This window comes from Oncorhynchus nerka, linkage group LG9a (assembly GCF_034236695.1).
Source record: "Oncorhynchus nerka isolate Pitt River linkage group LG9a, Oner_Uvic_2.0, whole genome shotgun sequence".
Taxonomy (NCBI): domain Eukaryota; kingdom Metazoa; phylum Chordata; class Actinopteri; order Salmoniformes; family Salmonidae; genus Oncorhynchus; species Oncorhynchus nerka.
In genome coordinates, this window is record NC_088404.1 from 8438692 (window position 1) to 8456037 (window position 17346).

The window sequence follows — 17346 nt, forward strand, 5'->3', positions numbered from 1 at the left end:
AGGGACTGAGGTAGAGGTAGTTGAGCTGTCTAGGGACTGGGGTAGAGGTAGTTGAGCTGTCTAGGGACTGGGGTAGAGGTAGTTGAGCTGTCTAGGGACTGAGGTAGAGGTAGGGGTAGTTGAGCTGTCTAGGGACTGAGGTAGAGGTAGTTGAGCTGTCTAGGGACTGAGGTAGAGGTAGTTGAGCTGTCTAGGGACTGAGGTAGAGGTAGGGGTAGTTGAGCTGTCTATGGACTGAGGTAGCGGTAGTTGAGCTGTCTAGGGACTGAGGTAGAGGTAGTTGAGATGTCTAGGGACTGAGGTAGCGGTAGTTGAGCTGTCTAGGGACTGAGGTAGAGGTAGTTGAGCTGTCTAGGGACTGAGGTAGAGGTAGTTGAGCTGTCTAGGGACTGAGGTAGAGGTAGTTGAGCTGTCTAGGGACTGAGGTAGAGGTAGTTGAGCTGTCTAGGGACTGAGGTAGAAGTAGTTGAGCTGTCTAGGGACTGAGGTAGAGGTAGTCGAGCTGTCTAGGGACTGAGGTAGAGGTAGTTGAGCTGTCTAGGGACTGAGGTAGAGGTAGGGGTAGTTGAGCTGTCTAGGGACTGAGGTAGAGGTAGTTGAGCTGTCTAGGGACTGAGGTAGAGGTAGTTGAGATGTCTAGGGACTGAGGTAGAGGTAGTTGAGCTGTCTAGGGACTGGGGTAGAGGTAGTTGAGCTGTCTAGGGACTGGGGTAGAGGTAGTTGAGCTGTCTAGGGACTGAGGTAGAGGTAGGGGTAGTTGAGCTGTCTAGGGACTGAGGTAGAGGTAGTTGAGCTGTCTAGGGACTGAGGTAGAGGTAGTTGAGCTGTCTAGGGACTGAGGTAGAGGTAGGGGTAGTTGAGCTGTCTATGGACTGAGGTAGCGGTAGTTGAGCTGTCTAGGGACTGAGGTAGAGGTAGTTGAGCTGTCTAGGGACTGGGGTAGAGGTAGTTGAGCTGTCTAGGGACTGGGGTAGAGGTAGTTGAGCTGTCTAGGGACTGAGGTAGAGGTAGGGTAGTTGAGCTGTCTAGGGACTGAGGTAGAGGTAGTTGAGCTGTCTAGGGACTGAGGTAGAGGTAGTTGAGATGTCTAGGGACTGAGGTAGCAGTAGTTGAGCTGTCTAGGGACTGAGGTAGAGGTAGTTGAGCTGTCTAGGGACTGAGGTAGAGGTAGTTGAGCTGTCTATGGACTGAGGTAGAGGTAGTTGAGCTGTCTAGGGACTGAGGTAGAGGTAGTTGAGCTGTCTAGGGACTGAGGTAGAGGTAGTTGAGCTGTCTAGGGTCTGAGGTAGAAGTAGTTGAGCTGTCTAGGGACTGAGGTAGAGGTAGTTGAGCTGTCTAGGGACTGGGGTAGAGGTAGTCGAGCTGTCTAGGGACTGTGGTAGTGGTAGTCGAGCTGTCTAGGGACTGAGGTAGAGGTAGTTGAGCTGTCTAGGGACTGAGGTAGAGGTAGGGGTAGTTGAGCTGTCTAGGGACTGGGGTAGAGGTAGTCGAGCTGTCTAGGGACTGAGGTAGAGGTAGTCGAGCTGTCTAGGGACTGAGGTAGAGGTAGTTGAGCTGTCTAGGGACTGAGGTAGAGGTCTAGGGACTAGTTGAGCTGTCTAGGGACTGAGGTAGAGGTAGTTGAGCTGTCTAGGGACTGAGGTAGAGGTAGTTGAGCTGTCTAGGGACTGAGGTAGAGGTAGTTGAGCTGTCTAGGGACTGGGGTAGAGGTAGTTGAGCTGTCTAGGGACTGGGGTAGAGGTAGTTGAGCTGTCTAGGGACTGGGGTAGAGGTAGTTGAGCTGTCTAGGGACTGAGGTAGAGGTAGGGGTAGTTGAGCTGTCTAGGGACTGAGGTAGAGGTAGTTGAGCTGTCTAGGGACTGAGGTAGAGGTAGTTGAGCTGTCTAGGGACTGAGGTAGAGGTAGGGGTAGTTGAGCTGTCTATGGACTGAGGTAGAGGTAGGGGTAGTTGAGCTGTCTATGGACTGAGGTAGCGGTAGTTGAGCTGTCTAGGGACTGAGGTAGAGGTAGTTGAGCTGTCTAGGTACTGAGGTAGAGGTAGTTGAGCTGTCTAGGGACTGAGGTAGAGGTAGTTGAGCTGTCTAGGGACTGAGGTAGAGGTAGTTGAGCTGTCTAGGGACTGAGGTAGAGGTAGTTGAGCTGTCTAGGGACTGGGGTAGAGGTAGTTGAGCTGTCTAGGGACTGAGGTAGAGGTAGTTGAGATGTCTAGGGACTGAGGTAGCGGTAGTTGAGCTGTCTAGGGACTGAGGTAGAGGTAGTTGAGCTGTCTAGGGACTGAGGTAGAGGTAGTTGAGCTGTCTAGGGACTGAGGTAGAAGTAGTTGAGCTGTCTAGGGACTGAGGTAGAGGTAGTTGAGCTGTCTAGGGACTGGGGTAGAGGTAGTTGAGCTGTCTAGGGACTGGGGTAGAGGTAGTTGAGCTGTCTAGGGACTGAGGTAGAGGTAGGGGTAGTTGAGCTGTCTAGGGACTGAGGTAGAGGTAGTCGAGCTGTCTAGGGACTGAGGTAGAGGTAGTCGAGCTGTCTAGGGACTGAGGTAGAAGTAGTTGAGCTGTCTAGGGACTGAGGTAGAAGTAGTTGAGCTGTCTAGGGACTGAGGTAGAGGTAGTTGAGCTGTCTAGGGACTGGGGTAGAGGTAGTTGAGCTGTCTAGGGACTGAGGTAGAGGTAGTTGAGCTGTCTAGGGACTGAGGTAGAGGTAGTTGAGCTGTCTAGGGACTGAGGTAGCGGTAGTTGAGATGTCTAGGGACTGAGGTAGAGGTAGTTGAGCTGTCTAGGGACTGAGGTAGAGGTAGTTGAGCTGTCTAGGGACTGAGGTAGAGGTAGTTGAGCTGTCTAGGGACTGAGGTAGAGGTAGTTGAGCTGTCTAGGGACTGAGGTAGAAGTAGTTGAGCTGTCTAGGTACTGAGGTAGAGATAGTTGAGCTGTCTAGGTACTGAGGTAGAGGTAGTTGAGCTGTCTAGGGAGTGAGGTAGAGGTAGTTGAGCTGTCTAGGGACTGGGGTAGAGGTAGTTGAGCTGTCTAGGGACTGAGGTAGAGGTACGGGTAGTTGAGCTGTCTAGGGACTGAGGTAGAGGTAGTTGAGCTGTCTAGGGACTGAGGTAGAATTAGTTGAGCTGTCTAGGGACTGAGGTAGAGGTAGTTGAGCTGTCTAGGGACTGAGGTAGAAGTAGTTGAGCTGTCTAGGGACTGAGGTAGAGGTAGTTGAGCTGTCTAGGGACTGAGGTAGAAGTAGTTGAGCTGTCTAGGTACTGGGGTAGAGGTAGTTGAGCTGTCTAGGGACTGAGGTAGAGGTACGGGTAGTTGAGATGTCTAGGGACTGAGGTAGAGGTAGTTGAGCTGTCTAGGGACTGAGGTAGAAGTAGTTGAGCTGTCTAGGGACTGAGGTAGAGGTAGTTGAGCTGTCTAGGGACTGAGGTAGAAGTAGTTGAGCTGTCTAGGGACTGAGGTAGAGGTAGTTGAGCTGTCTAGGGACTGAGGTAGAGGTAGTTGAGCTGTCTAAGGACTGAGGTAGAGGTAGAGGTAGTTGAGCTGTCTAGGTACTGAGGTAGAGGTAGTTGAGCTGTCTAGGGACTGAGGTAGAGGTAGGGGTAGTTGAGCTGTCTAGGGACTGAGGTAGAGGTAGTTGAGCTGTCCAGGGACTGGGGTAGAGGTAGTTGAGCTGTCTAGGGACTGAGGTAGAGGTAATTGAGCTGCCTAGGGACTGAGGTAGAGGTAGAGGTAGTCGAGCTGTCTAGGGACTGAGGTAGAGGTAGAGGTAGTCGAGCTGTCTAGGGACTGAGGTAGAGGTAGTCGAGCTGTCTAGGGACTGAGGTAGAGGTAGTCGAGCTGTCTAGGGACTGAGGTAGAGGTAGTCGAGCTGTCTAGGGACTGAGGTAGAGGTAGTCGAGCTGTCTAGGGACTGAGGTAGAGGTAGTTGAGCTGTCTAGGGACTGGGGTAGAGGTAGTTGAGCTGTCTAGGGACTGAGGTAGAGGTAGGGGTAGTTGAGCTGTCTAGGGACTGAGGTAGAAGTAGTTGAGCTGTCTAGGGACTGGGGTAAAGGTAGTTGAGCTGTCTAGGGACTGAGGTAGAGGTAGAGGTAGTTGAGCTGTCTAGGGACTGAGGTAGAGGTAGTTGAGCTGTCTAGGGACTGAGGTAGAGGTAGTTGAGCTGTCTAGGGACTGAGGTAGAAGTAGTTGAGCTGTCTAGGGACTGGGGTAGAGGTAGTTGAGCTGTCTAGGGACTGGGGTAGAGGTAGTTGAGCTCTCTAGGGACTGAGGTAGAGGTAGAGGTAGCGGTAGTTGAGCTGTCTAGGGACTGAGGTAGAGGTAGTTGAGCTGTCTAGGGACTGAGGTAGAGGTAGTTGAGCTGTCTAGGGACTGAGGTAGAGGTAGTTGAGCTGTCTAGGGACTGAGGTAGAGGTAGTTGAGCTGTCTAGGGACTGAGGTAGAGGTAGTTGAGCTGTCTAGGGACTGAGGTAGAAGTAGTTGAGCTGTCTAGGGACTGGGGTAGAGGTAGTTGAGCTGTCTAGGTACTGGGGTAGAGGTAGTTGAGCTGTCTAGGGACTGAGGTAGAGGTAGTCGAGCTGTTGAGGGACTGAGGTAGAGGTAGTCGAGCTGTCTAGGGACTGAGGTAGAGGTAGTTGAGATGTCTAGGGACTGAGGTAGAGGTAGTTGAGCTGTCTAGGGACTGAGGTAGAGGTAGTTGAGCTGTCTAGGGACTGAGGTAGAGGTAGTTGAGCTGTCTAGGGACTGAGGTAGAAGTAGTTGAGCTGTCTAGGTACTGAGGTAGAGATAGTTGAGCTGTCTAGGTACTGAGGTAGAGGTAGTTGAGCTGTCTAGGGAGTGAGGTAGAGGTAGTTGAGCTGTCTAGGGACTGAGGTAGAGGTAGAGGTAGTTGAGCTGTCTAGGGACTGAGGTAGAGGTAGTTGAGCTGTCTAGGGACTGAGGTAGAGGTAGGGGTAGTTGAGCTGTCTATGGACTGAGGTAGCGGTAGTTGAGCTGTCTAGGGACTGAGGTAGAGGTAGTTGAGCTGTCTAGGGACTGGGGTAGAGGTAGTTGAGCTGTCTAGGGACTGGGGTAGAGGTAGTTGAGCTGTCTAGGGACTGAGGTAGAGGTAGGGTAGTTGAGCTGTCTAGGGACTGAGGTAGAGGTAGTTGAGCTGTCTAGGGACTGAGGTAGAGGTAGTTGAGATGTCTAGGGACTGAGGTAGCAGTAGTTGAGCTGTCTAGGGACTGAGGTAGAGGTAGTTGAGCTGTCTAGGGACTGAGGTAGAGGTAGTTGAGCTGTCTATGGACTGAGGTAGAGGTAGTTGAGCTGTCTAGGGACTGAGGTAGAGGTAGTTGAGCTGTCTAGGGACTGAGGTAGAGGTAGTTGAGCTGTCTAGGGTCTGAGGTAGAAGTAGTTGAGCTGTCTAGGGACTGAGGTAGAGGTAGTTGAGCTGTCTAGGGACTGGGGTAGAGGTAGTCGAGCTGTCTAGGGACTGTGGTAGTGGTAGTCGAGCTGTCTAGGGACTGAGGTAGAGGTAGTTGAGCTGTCTAGGGACTGAGGTAGAGGTAGGGGTAGTTGAGCTGTCTAGGGACTGGGGTAGAGGTAGTCGAGCTGTCTAGGGACTGAGGTAGAGGTAGTCGAGCTGTCTAGGGACTGAGGTAGAGGTAGTTGAGCTGTCTAGGGACTGAGGTAGAGGTAGTTGAGCTGTCTAGGGACTGAGGTAGAGGTAGTTGAGCTGTCTAGGGACTGAGGTAGAGGTAGTTGAGCTGTCTAGGGACTGAGGTAGAGGTAGTTGAGCTGTCTAGGGACTGGGGTAGAGGTAGTTGAGCTGTCTAGGGACTGGGGTAGAGGTAGTTGAGCTGTCTAGGGACTGGGGTAGAGGTAGTTGAGCTGTCTAGGGACTGAGGTAGAGGTAGGGGTAGTTGAGCTGTCTAGGGACTGAGGTAGAGGTAGTTGAGCTGTCTAGGGACTGAGGTAGAGGTAGTTGAGCTGTCTAGGGACTGAGGTAGAGGTAGGGGTAGTTGAGCTGTCTATGGACTGAGGTAGAGGTAGGGGTAGTTGAGCTGTCTATGGACTGAGGTAGCGGTAGTTGAGCTGTCTAGGGACTGAGGTAGAGGTAGTTGAGCTGTCTAGGTACTGAGGTAGAGGTAGTTGAGCTGTCTAGGGACTGAGGTAGAGGTAGTTGAGCTGTCTAGGGACTGAGGTAGAGGTAGTTGAGCTGTCTAGGGACTGAGGTAGAGGTAGTTGAGCTGTCTAGGGACTGGGGTAGAGGTAGTTGAGCTGTCTAGGGACTGAGGTAGAGGTAGTTGAGATGTCTAGGGACTGAGGTAGCGGTAGTTGAGCTGTCTAGGGACTGAGGTAGAGGTAGTTGAGCTGTCTAGGGACTGAGGTAGAGGTAGTTGAGCTGTCTAGGGACTGAGGTAGAAGTAGTTGAGCTGTCTAGGGACTGAGGTAGAGGTAGTTGAGCTGTCTAGGGACTGGGGTAGAGGTAGTTGAGCTGTCTAGGGACTGGGGTAGAGGTAGTTGAGCTGTCTAGGGACTGAGGTAGAGGTAGGGGTAGTTGAGCTGTCTAGGGACTGAGGTAGAGGTAGTCGAGCTGTCTAGGGACTGAGGTAGAGGTAGTCGAGCTGTCTAGGGACTGAGGTAGAAGTAGTTGAGCTGTCTAGGGACTGAGGTAGAAGTAGTTGAGCTGTCTAGGGACTGAGGTAGAGGTAGTTGAGCTGTCTAGGGACTGGGGTAGAGGTAGTTGAGCTGTCTAGGGACTGAGGTAGAGGTAGTTGAGCTGTCTAGGGACTGAGGTAGAGGTAGTTGAGCTGTCTAGGGACTGAGGTAGAGGTAGTTGAGATGTCTAGGGACTGAGGTAGAGGTAGTTGAGCTGTCTAGGGACTGAGGTAGAGGTAGTTGAGCTGTCTAGGGACTGAGGTAGAGGTAGTTGAGCTGTCTAGGGACTGAGGTAGAGGTAGTTGAGCTGTCTAGGGACTGAGGTAGAAGTAGTTGAGCTGTCTAGGTACTGAGGTAGAGATAGTTGAGCTGTCTAGGTACTGAGGTAGAGGTAGTTGAGCTGTCTAGGGACTGAGGTAGAGGTAGTTGAGCTGTCTAGGGACTGGGGTAGAGGTAGTTGAGCTGTCTAGGGACTGAGGTAGAGGTACGGGTAGTTGAGCTGTCTAGGGACTGAGGTAGAGGTAGTTGAGCTGTCTAGGGACTGAGGTAGAGGTAGTTGAGCTGTCTAGGGACTGAGGTAGAGGTAGTTGAGCTGTCTAGGGACTGAGGTAGAGGTAGTTGAGCTGTCTAGGGACTGAGGTAGAGGTAGTTGAGCTGTCTAAGGACTGAGGTAGAGGTAGAGGTAGTTGAGCTGTCTAGGTACTGGGGTAGAGGTAGTTGAGCTGTCTAGGGACTGAGGTAGAGGTACGGGTAGTTGAGATGTCTAGGGACTGAGGTAGAGGTAGTTGAGCTGTCTAGGGACTGAGGTAGAAGTAGTTGAGCTGTCTAGGGACTGAGGTAGAGGTAGTTGAGCTGTCTAGGGACTGAGGTAGAAGTAGTTGAGCTGTCTAGGGACTGAGGTAGAGGTAGTTGAGCTGTCTAGGGACTGAGGTAGAGGTAGTTGAGCTGTCTAAGGACTGAGGTAGAGGTAGAGGTAGTTGAGCTGTCTAGGTACTGAGGTAGAGGTAGTTGAGCTGTCTAGGGACTGAGGTAGAGGTAGGGGTAGTTGAGCTGTCTAGGGACTGAGGTAGAGGTAGTTGAGCTGTCCAGGGACTGGGGTAGAGGTAGTTGAGCTGTCTAGGGACTGAGGTAGAGGTAATTGAGCTGCCTAGGGACTGAGGTAGAGGTAGAGGTAGTCGAGCTGTCTAGGGACTGAGGTAGAGGTAGAGGTAGTCGAGCTGTCTAGGGACTGAGGTAGAGGTAGTCGAGCTGTCTAGGGACTGAGGTAGAGGTAGTCGAGCTGTCTAGGGACTGAGGTAGAGGTAGTCGAGCTGTCTAGGGACTGAGGTAGAGGTAGTCGAGCTGTCTAGGGACTGAGGTAGAGGTAGTTGAGCTGTCTAGGGACTGGGGTAGAGGTAGTTGAGCTGTCTAGGGACTGAGGTAGAGGTAGGGGGTAGTTGAGCTGTCTAGGGACTGAGGTAGAAGTAGTTGAGCTGTCTAGGGACTGGGGTAAAGGTAGTTGAGCTGTCTAGGGACTGAGGTAGAGGTAGAGGTAGTTGAGCTGTCTAGGGACTGAGGTAGAGGTAGTTGAGCTGTCTAGGGACTGAGGTAGAGGTAGTTGAGCTGTCTAGGGACTGAGGTAGAAGTAGTTGAGCTGTCTAGGGACTGGGGTAGAGGTAGTTGAGCTGTCTAGGGACTGGGGTAGAGGTAGTTGAGCTCTCTAGGGACTGAGGTAGAGGTAGAGGTAGCGGTAGTTGAGCTGTCTAGGGACTGAGGTAGAGGTAGTTGAGCTGTCTAGGGACTGAGGTAGAGGTAGTTGAGCTGTCTAGGGACTGAGGTAGAGGTAGTTGAGCTGTCTAGGGACTGAGGTAGAGGTAGTTGAGCTGTCTAGGGACTGAGGTAGAGGTAGTTGAGCTGTCTAGGGACTGAGGTAGAGGTAGTTGAGCTGTCTAGGGACTGAGGTAGAAGTAGTTGAGCTGTCTAGGGACTGGGGTAGAGGTAGTTGAGCTGTCTAGGTACTGGGGTAGAGGTAGTTGAGCTGTCTAGGGACTGAGGTAGAGGTAGTCGAGCTGTTGAGGGACTGAGGTAGAGGTAGTCGAGCTGTCTAGGGACTGAGGTAGAGGTAGTTGAGATGTCTAGGGACACAGGTAGAGGTAGTTGAGCTGTCTAGGGACTGAGGTAGAGGTAGTTGAGCTGTCTAGGGACTGAGGTAGAGGTAGTTGAGCTGTCTAGGGACTGAGGTAGAAGTAGTTGAGCTGTCTAGGTACTGAGGTAGAGATAGTTGAGCTGTCTAGGTACTGAGGTAGAGGTAGTTGAGCTGTCTAGGGAGTGAGGTAGAGGTAGTTGAGCTGTCTAGGGACTGGGGTAGAGGTAGTTGAGCTGTCTAGGGACTGAGGTAGAGGTACGGGTAGTTGAGCTGTCTAGGGACTGAGGTAGAGGTAGTTGAGCTGTCTAGGGACTGAGGTAGAAGTAGTTGAGCTGTCTAGGGACTGAGGTAGAGGTAGTTGAGCTGTCTAGGGACTGAGGTAGAAGTAGTTGAGCTGTCTAGGGACTGAGGTAGAGGTAGTTGAGCTGTCTAGGGACTGAGGTAGAGGTAGTTGAGCTGTCTAAGGACTGAGGTAGAGGTAGAGGTAGTTGAGCTGTCTAGGTACTGGGGTAGAGGTAGTTGAGCTGTCTAGGGACTGAGGTAGAGGTACGGGTAGTTGAGCTGTCTAGGGACTGAGGTAGAGGTAGTTGAGCTGTCTAGGGACTGAGGTAGAAGTAGTTGAGCTGTCTAGGGACTGAGGTAGAGGTAGTTGAGCTGTCTAGGGACTGAGGTAGAAGTAGTTGAGCTGTCTAGGGACTGAGGTAGAGGTAGTTGAGCTGTCTAGGGACTGAGGTAGAGGTAGTTGAGCTGTCTAAGGACTGAGGTAGAGGTAGAGGTAGTTGAGCTGTCTAGGTACTGAGGTAGAGGTAGTTGAGCTGTCTAGGGACTGAGGTAGAGGTAGGGGTAGTTGAGCTGTCTAGGGACTGAGGTAGAGGTAGTTGAGCTGTCCAGGGACTGGGGTAGAGGTAGTTGAGCTGTCTAGGGACTGAGGTAGAGGTAATTGAGCTGCCTAGGGACTGAGGTAGAGGTAGAGGTAGTCGAGCTGTCTAGGGACTGAGGTAGAGGTAGAGGTAGTCGAGCTGTCTAGGGACTGAGGTAGAGGTAGTCGAGCTGTCTAGGGACTGAGGTAGAGGTAGTCGAGCTGTCTAGGGACTGAGGTAGAGGTAGTCGAGCTGTCTAGGGACTGAGGTAGAGGTAGTTGAGCTGTCTAGGGACTGGGGTAGAGGTAGTTGAGCTGTCTAGGGACTGAGGTAGAGGTAGGGGTAGTTGAGCTGTCTAGGGACTGAGGTAGAAGTAGTTGAGCTGTCTAGGGACTGGGGTAAAGGTAGTTGAGCTGTCTAGGGACTGAGGTAGAGGTAGAGGTAGTTGAGCTGTCTAGGGACTGAGGTAGAGGTAGTTGAGCTGTCTAGGGACTGAGGTCGAGGTAGTTGAGCTGTCTAGGGACTGAGGTAGAAGTAGTTGAGCTGTCTAGGGACTGGGGTAGAGGTAGTTGAGCTGTCTAGGGACTGGGGTAGAGGTAGTTGAGCTCTCTAGGGACTGAGGTAGAGGTAGAGGTAGCGGTAGTTGAGCTGTCTAGGGACTGAGGTAGAGGTAGTTGAGCTGTCTAGGGACTGAGGTAGAGGTAGTTGAGCTGCCTAGGGACTGAGGTAGAGGTAGAGGTAGTTGAGCTGTCTAGGCACTGAGGTAGAGGTAGTCGAGCTGTCTAGGGACTGAGGTAGAGGTAGTTGAGCAGCCTAGGGACTGGGGTAGAGGTAGTTGAGCTGTCTAGGGACTGAGGTAGAGGTAATTGAGCTGCCTAGGGACTGAGGTAGAGGTAGTTGAGCTGTCTAGGGACTGAGGTAGAGGTAGTTGAGCTGTCTAGGGACTGAGGTAGAAGTAGTTGAGCTGTCTAGGGACTGAGGTAGAGGTAGTTGAGCTGTCTAGGGACTGAGGTAGAGGTAGTTGAGCTGTCTAGGGACTGGGGTAGAGGTAGTTGAGCTGTCTAGGGACTGAGGTAGAGGTAGTTGAGCTGTCTAGGGACTGAGGTAGAGGTAGTTGAGCTGTATAGGGACTGAGGTAGAGGTAGTTGAGATGTCTAGGGACTGAGGTAGAGGTAGTTGAGATGTCTAGGGACTGAGGTAGAGGTAGTTGAGCTGTCTAGGGACTGAGGTAGAGGTAGTTGAGCTGTCTAGGGACTGAGGTAGAAGTAGTTGAGCTGTCTAGGGACTGGGGTAGAGGTAGTTGAGCTGTCTAGGGACTGAGGTAGAGGTAGGGGTAGTTGAGCTGTCTAGGGACTGAGGTAGAGGTAGTTGAGCTGTCTAGGGACTGGGGTAGAGGTAGTTGAGCTGTCTAGGGACTGAAGTAGAGGTAGTTGAGCAGCCTAGGGACTGGGGTAGAGGTAGTTGAGCTGTCTAGGGACTGAGGTAGAGGTAATTGAGCTGCCTAGGGACTGAGGTAGAGGTAGTTGAGCTGCCTAGGGACTGAGGTAGAGGTAGAGGTAGTTGAGCTGTCTAGGCACTGAGGTAGAGGTAGTCGAGCTGTCTAGGGACTGAGGTAGAGGTAGTTGAGCAGCCTAGGGACTGGGGTAGAGGTAGTTGAGCTGTCTAGGGACTGAGGTAGAGGTAATTGAGCTGCCTAGGGACTGAGGTAGAGGTAGTTGAGCTGCCTAGGGACTGAGGTAGAGGTAGTTGAGCTAACTAGGGACTGAGGTAGAGGTAGTTGAGCTGCCTAGGGACTGAGGTAGAGGTAGAGGTAGTCGAGCTGTCTAGGGACTGAGGTAGAGGTAGTCGAGCTGTCTAGGGACTGAGGTAGAGGTAGTCGAGCTGTCTAGGGACTGAGGTAGAGGTAGTCGAGCTGTCTAGGGACTGAGGTAGAGGTAGTCGAGCTGTCTAGGGACTGAGGTAGAGGTAGTTGAGCTGTCTAGGGACTGAGGTAGAGGTAGGGGTAGTTGAGCTGTCTAGGGACTGAGGTAGAGGTAGTTGAGCTGTCTAGGGACTGGGGTAGAGGTAGTCGAGCTGTCTAGGGACTGAGGTAGAGGTAGTTGAGCTGTCTAGGGACTGAGGTAGAAGTAGTTGAGCTGTCTAGGGACTGAGGTAGAGGTAGTTGAGCTGTCTAGGGACTGAGGTAGAGGTAGTCGAGCTGTCTAGGAACTGAGGTAGAGGTAGTCGAGCTGTCTAGGGACTGAGGTAGAGGTAGTTGAGCTGTCTAGGGACTGAGGTAGAGGTAGGGGTAGTTGAGCTGTCTAGGGACTGAGGTAGAGGTAGTTGAGCTGCCTAGGGACTGAGGTAGAGGTAGTTGAGCTGCCTAGGGACTGAGGTAGAGGTAGAGGTAGTCGAGCTGTCTAGGGACTGAGGTAGAGGTAGTCGAGCTGTCTAGGGACTGAGGTAGAGGTAGTCGAGCTGTCTAGGGACTGAGGTAGAGGTAGTCGAGCTGTCTAGGGACTGAGGTAGAGGTAGTCGAGCTGTCTAGGGACTGAGGTAGAGGTAGTTGAGCTGTCTAGGGACTGAGGTAGAGGTAGGGGTAGTTGAGCTGTCTAGGGACTGAGGTAGAGGTAGTTGAGCTGTCTAGGGACTGGGGTAGAGGTAGTCGAGCTGTCTAGGGACTGAGGTAGAGGTAGTTGAGCTGTCTAGGGACTGAGGTAGAAGTAGTTGAGCTGTCTAGGGACTGAGGTAGAGGTAGTTGAGCTGTCTAGGGACTGAGGTAGAGGTAGTCGAGCTGTCTAGGAACTGAGGTAGAGGTAGTCGAGCTGTCTAGGGACTGAGGTAGAGGTAGTTGAGCTGTCTAGGGACTGAGGTAGAGGTAGGGGTAGTTGAGCTGTCTAGGGACTGAGGTAGAGGTAGTTGAGCTGTCTAGGGACTGAGGTAGAGGTAGTTGAGATGTCTAGGGACTGAGGTAGAGGTAGTTGAGCTGTCTAGGGACTGGGGTAGAGGTAGTTGAGCTGTCTAGGGACTGGGGTAGAGGTAGTTGAGCTGTCTAGGGACTGAGGTAGAAGTAGTTGAGCTGTCTAGGGACTGGGGTAGAGGTAGTTGAGCTGTCTAGGGACTGAGGTAGAGGTAGTTGAGCTGTCTAGGGACTGAGGTAGAGGTAGTTGAGCTGTCTAGGGACTGAGGTAGAGGTAGTTGAGCTGTCTAGGGACTGAGGTAGAGGTAGTTGAGCTGTCTAGGGACTGAGGTAGAGGTAGTTGAGCTGTCTAGGGACTGAGGTAGAAGTAGTTGAGCTGTCTAGGGACTGAGGTAGAGGTAGTTGAGCTGTCTAGGGACTGAGGTAGAGGTAGTTGAGCTGTCTAGGGACTGGGGTAGAGGTAGTTGAGCTGTCTAGGGACTGAGGTAGAGGTAGTTGAGCTGTCTAGGGACTGAGGTAGAGGTAGTTGAGCTGTCTAGGGACTGAGGTAGAGGTAGTTGAGATGTCTAGGGACTGAGGTAGAGGTAGTTGAGATGTCTAGGGACTGAGGTAGAGGTAGTTGAGCTGTCTAGGGACTGAGGTAGAGGTAGTTGAGCTGTCTAGGTACTGAGGTAGAGGTAGTTGAGCTGTCTAGGGACTGAGGTAGAGGTAGTTGAGCTGTCTAGGGACTGAGGTAGAGGTAGTTGAGCTGTCTAGGGACTGAGGTAGAGGTAGTTGAGCTGTCTAGGGACTGAGGTAGAAGTAGTTGAGCTGTCTAGGGACTGGGGTAGAGGTAGTTGAGCTGTCTAGGGACTGAGGTAGAGGTAGGGGTAGTTGAGCTGTCTAGGGACTGAGGTAGAGGTAGTTGAGCTGTCTAGGGACTGGGGTAGAGGTAGTTGAGCTGTCTAGGGACTGAGGTAGAGGTAATTGAGCTGCCTAGGGACTGAGGTAGAGGTAGAGGTAGTTGAGCTGTCTAGGCACTGAGGTAGAGGTAGTCGAGCTGTCTAGGGACTGAGGTAGAGGTAGTTGAGCAGCCTAGGGACTGAGGTAGAGGTAGTTGAGCAGCCTAGGGACTGGGGTAGAGGTAGTTGAGCTGTCTAGGGACTGAGGTAGAGGTAATTGAGCTGCCTAGGGACTGAGGTAGAGGTAGTTGAGCTGCCTAGGGACTGAGGTAGAGGTAGAGGTAGTTGAGCTGTCTAGGCACTGAGGTAGAGGTAGTCGAGCTGTCTAGGGACTGAGGTAGAGGTAGTTGAGCAGCCTAGGGACTGGGGTAGAGGTAGTTGAGCTGTCTAGGGACTGAGGTAGAGGTAATTGAGCTGCCTAGGGACTGAGGTAGAGGTAGTTGAGCTGCCTAGGGACTGAGGTAGAGGTAGTTGAGCTGCCTAGGGACTGAGGTAGAGGTAGTTGAGCTGCCTAGGGACTGAGGTAGAGGTAGTCGAGCTGTCTAGGGACTGAGGTAGAGGTAGTCGAGCTGTCTAGGGATTGAGGTAGAGGTAGTCGAGCTGTCTAGGGACTGAGGTAGAGGTAGTCGAGCTGTCTAGGGACTGAGGTAGAGGTAGTCGAGCTGTCTAGGGACTGAGGTAGAGGTAGTTGAGCTGTCTAGGGACTGAGGTAGAGGTAGGGGTAGTTGAGCTGTCTAGGGACTGAGGTAGAGGTAGTTGAGCTGTCTAGGGACTGAGGTAGAGGTAGTTGAGATGTCTAGGGACTGAGGTAGAGGTAGTTGAGCTGTCTAGGGACTGGGGTAGAGGTAGTTGAGCTGTCTAGGGACTGAGGTAGAGGTAGGGGTAGTTGAGCTGTCTATGGACTGAGGTAGCGGTAGTTGAGCTGTCTAGGGACTGAGGTAGAGGTAGTTGAGCTGTCTAGGGACTGAGGTAGAGGTAGGGGTAGTTGAGCTGTCTAGGGACTGAGGTAGAGGTAGTTGAGCTGTCTAGGGACTGAGGTAGAGGTAGTTGAGCTGTCTAGGGACTGAGGTAGAGGTAGGGGTAGTTGAGCTGTCTATGGACTGAGGTAGCGGTAGTTGAGCTGTCTAGGGACTGAGGTAGAGGTAGTTGAGCTGTCTAGGGACTGAGGTAGAGGTAGTTGAGCTGTCTAGGGACTGAGGTAGAGGTAGTTGAGCTGTCTAGGGACTGAGGTAGAGGTAGTTGAGCTGTCTAGGGACTGAGGTAGAGGTAGTTGAGCTGTCTAGGGACTAAGGTAGAGGTAGTTGAGCTGTCTAGGGACTGAGGTAGAGGTAGTTGAGCTGTCTAGGGACTGAGGTAGAGGTAGTTGAGATGTCTAGGGACTGAGGTAGAGGTAGTTGAGCTGTCTAGGGACTGAGGTAGAGGTAGGGGTAGTTGAGCTGTCTAGGGACTGAGGTAGAGGTAGTTGAGATGTCTAGGGACTGAGGTAGAGGTAGTTGAGCTGTCTAGGGACTGAGGTAGAGGTAGGGGTAGTTGAGCTGTCTAGGGACTGAGGTAGAGGTAGTTGAGCTGTCTAGGGACTGAGGTAGAGGTAGTTGAGATGTCTAGGGACTGAGGTAGCGGTAGTTGAGCTGTCTAGGTACTGAGGTAGAGGTAGTTGAGCTGCCTAGGGACTGAGGTAGAGGTAGAGGTAGTTGAGCTGTCTAGGGACTGAGGTAGAGGTAGTTGAGCTGTCTAGGGACTGGGGTAGAGGTAGTTGAGCTGTCTAGGGACTGAGGTAGAAGTAGAGGTAGCGGTAGTTGAGCTGTCTAGGGACTGAGGTAGAGGTAGTTGAGCTGTCTAGGGACTGAGGTAGAGGTAGTTGAGCTGTCTAGGTACTGAGGTAGAGGGTTCTTAATTTTCAGGATGTACGGTAGGTGATGGCTTCTATGAATGAGCTGCCAATGCTGGGGATTTTGGACAGGGAATGTAGTCTAGGGGTCTGGTGTACACACAGAGAGCTAGTAAACCCGCTGCCCCTCGTCCTAAGGGGGTCAGGGGTAATCTACTACTCTGACCACTCACTCTGCAACACAGTAACGGTGGCCTGTGCTCTGATCCAGGTGGTGGCAGGGTTTTGGTGCAGATCATTCCTCCTTGGATCATTACTGGCCCGGCACTCGTACGTCCCAGCATCCTCCAGGCCGAGACGAGTCACGCCCAAAACGCTCACGCCGTTGGTGCCATACGCCGTGTTGATGGAGACGCGGTGTTTACGGGCGCCGTCCCAGAGCTGGCGGAAAGAGTCGGCCCGGTTGATCTCGGAGTACCACCACTGAACCTCTGGGGTCGGGCTACCGACCACGTCACAGTACAACTCAAAGGTGTCACCTGTTAGTTTGGTCTCAGACAGGGGAGACTTCACAAAGCCAGCTGTAGAGGTGGAGTAGTGGAGTAGGATTAGCAGTGGAGTCATCCACAGGAGAGGAGGAGAGGAGTGTTTCCGGTAATGGAGCCGTGTGGCGTGTCCACGTTGGCAGGTGGAGAAGGGAAAACAGGGTGAGGGTGTAGAATGGATGAACAGGCAAGAGAATGAAAGGATGAATTAAAAGGAATCCGTTTGGAAAAAGAAAAAGAAAAGATTAGAAGAATCATATTAAGAACAGAAGTTGACAGAGCAAATAATATGATGGTGGAAAACAATGGTTCAATAAAAAATGAGAGATTAGATGGAGAAAAGACCTCAACTGAATAACTGTATCTGTTACATGGTCCGTTAGTATAGGTCGTGGCCAAAGGTTTTGAGAATGACACAAATATGAATTACCACAAAGTTTGCTTGCTTTGGCGTCTTTAGATATTTTTGTCAGATGTTACTATGGAATACTGAAGTATAATTACAAGCATTTCATAAGTGTCAAAGGCTTTTATTGACAATTACATGAAGTTGATGCAAAGAGGTCAATATTTGCAGTGTTGACCCTTCTGGTTCAAGACCTCTGCAATCAGCCCTGGCATGCTGTCAATTAACTTCTGGGCCACATCCTGACTGATGGCAGCCCATTCTTGCATAATCAATGCTTGGAGTTTGTATGTTTTTGTTTGTCCACCCGCCTCTTGAGGATTGACCACAAGTTCTCAATGGGATTAAGTTCTGGGGAGTTTCCTGACCCTGGACCCAAAATACTGATGTTTTGTTCCCCGAGCCACTTAGTTATCACTTTTGCCTTATGGCAAGGTGCTCCATCATGCTGGAAAAGGCATTGTTCCTCACCAAACTGTTCCTGGGTGGTTGGGAGAAGTTGCTCTCGGAGGATGTGTTGGTACCATTCTTTATTCATGGCTGTGTTCTTAGGCAAAAATGTGAGTGAGCCCACTCCCTTGGCTGAGAAGCAGCCCCACACATGAATGGTCTCAGGATGCTTTACTGTTGGCATGACAGGACTGGTGGTAGCGCTCACCTTGTCTTCTCCGGACAAGCTTTTTTTCTGGATGCCCCAAACAATCGGAAAGGGGATTCATCAGAGGAAATGACTTTAACCCAGTCCTCAGCAGTCCTATCCCTGTACCTTTTGCAGAATATCAGTCTGTCCCTGATGTTTTTCCTGGAGAGAAGTGGCTTCTTTGCTGCCCTTCTTGACACCAAGCCATCCTCCAAAAGTCTTTGCCTCACTGTGCGTACAGATGCACTCACACCTGCCTGCTGCCGTTCCTGAGTAAACTCTGTACTGGTGGTGCCCCGATCCCGCAGCTGAATCAACTTTAGGAGACAGTCCTGGCGCTTGCTGGACTTTCTTGGGCGCCCTGAAGCCTTCTTCACAACAATTGAACCGCTCTCCTTGAAGTTCTTGATGATCCGATAAATGGTTGATTTAGGTGCAATCTTACTGGCAGCAATATCCTTGCCTGTGAAGCCCTT

The 17346-nt window shown here is 51.7% G+C and overlaps 1 protein-coding gene across 2 annotated transcripts in view; it reads right to left on the bottom strand.

The window, feature by feature from the left end:
- nptna (neuroplastin a) overlaps positions 1 to 17346 on the bottom strand; it is an 86841-nt gene that overhangs the window by 38556 nt on the left and 30939 nt on the right. Inside the window, exon 2 of one of the 2 annotated variants that reach the window (XM_065022287.1) lies at positions 15513 to 15860. The exons of the other annotated variant lie outside the window; for it this stretch is intronic. Within the exon in view, the coding sequence (XP_064878359.1) occupies positions 15513 to 15860 (348 nt within the window). The remainder of the gene's footprint in view (positions 1 to 15512; positions 15861 to 17346) is intronic. 2 annotated transcript variants of the gene reach the window in all.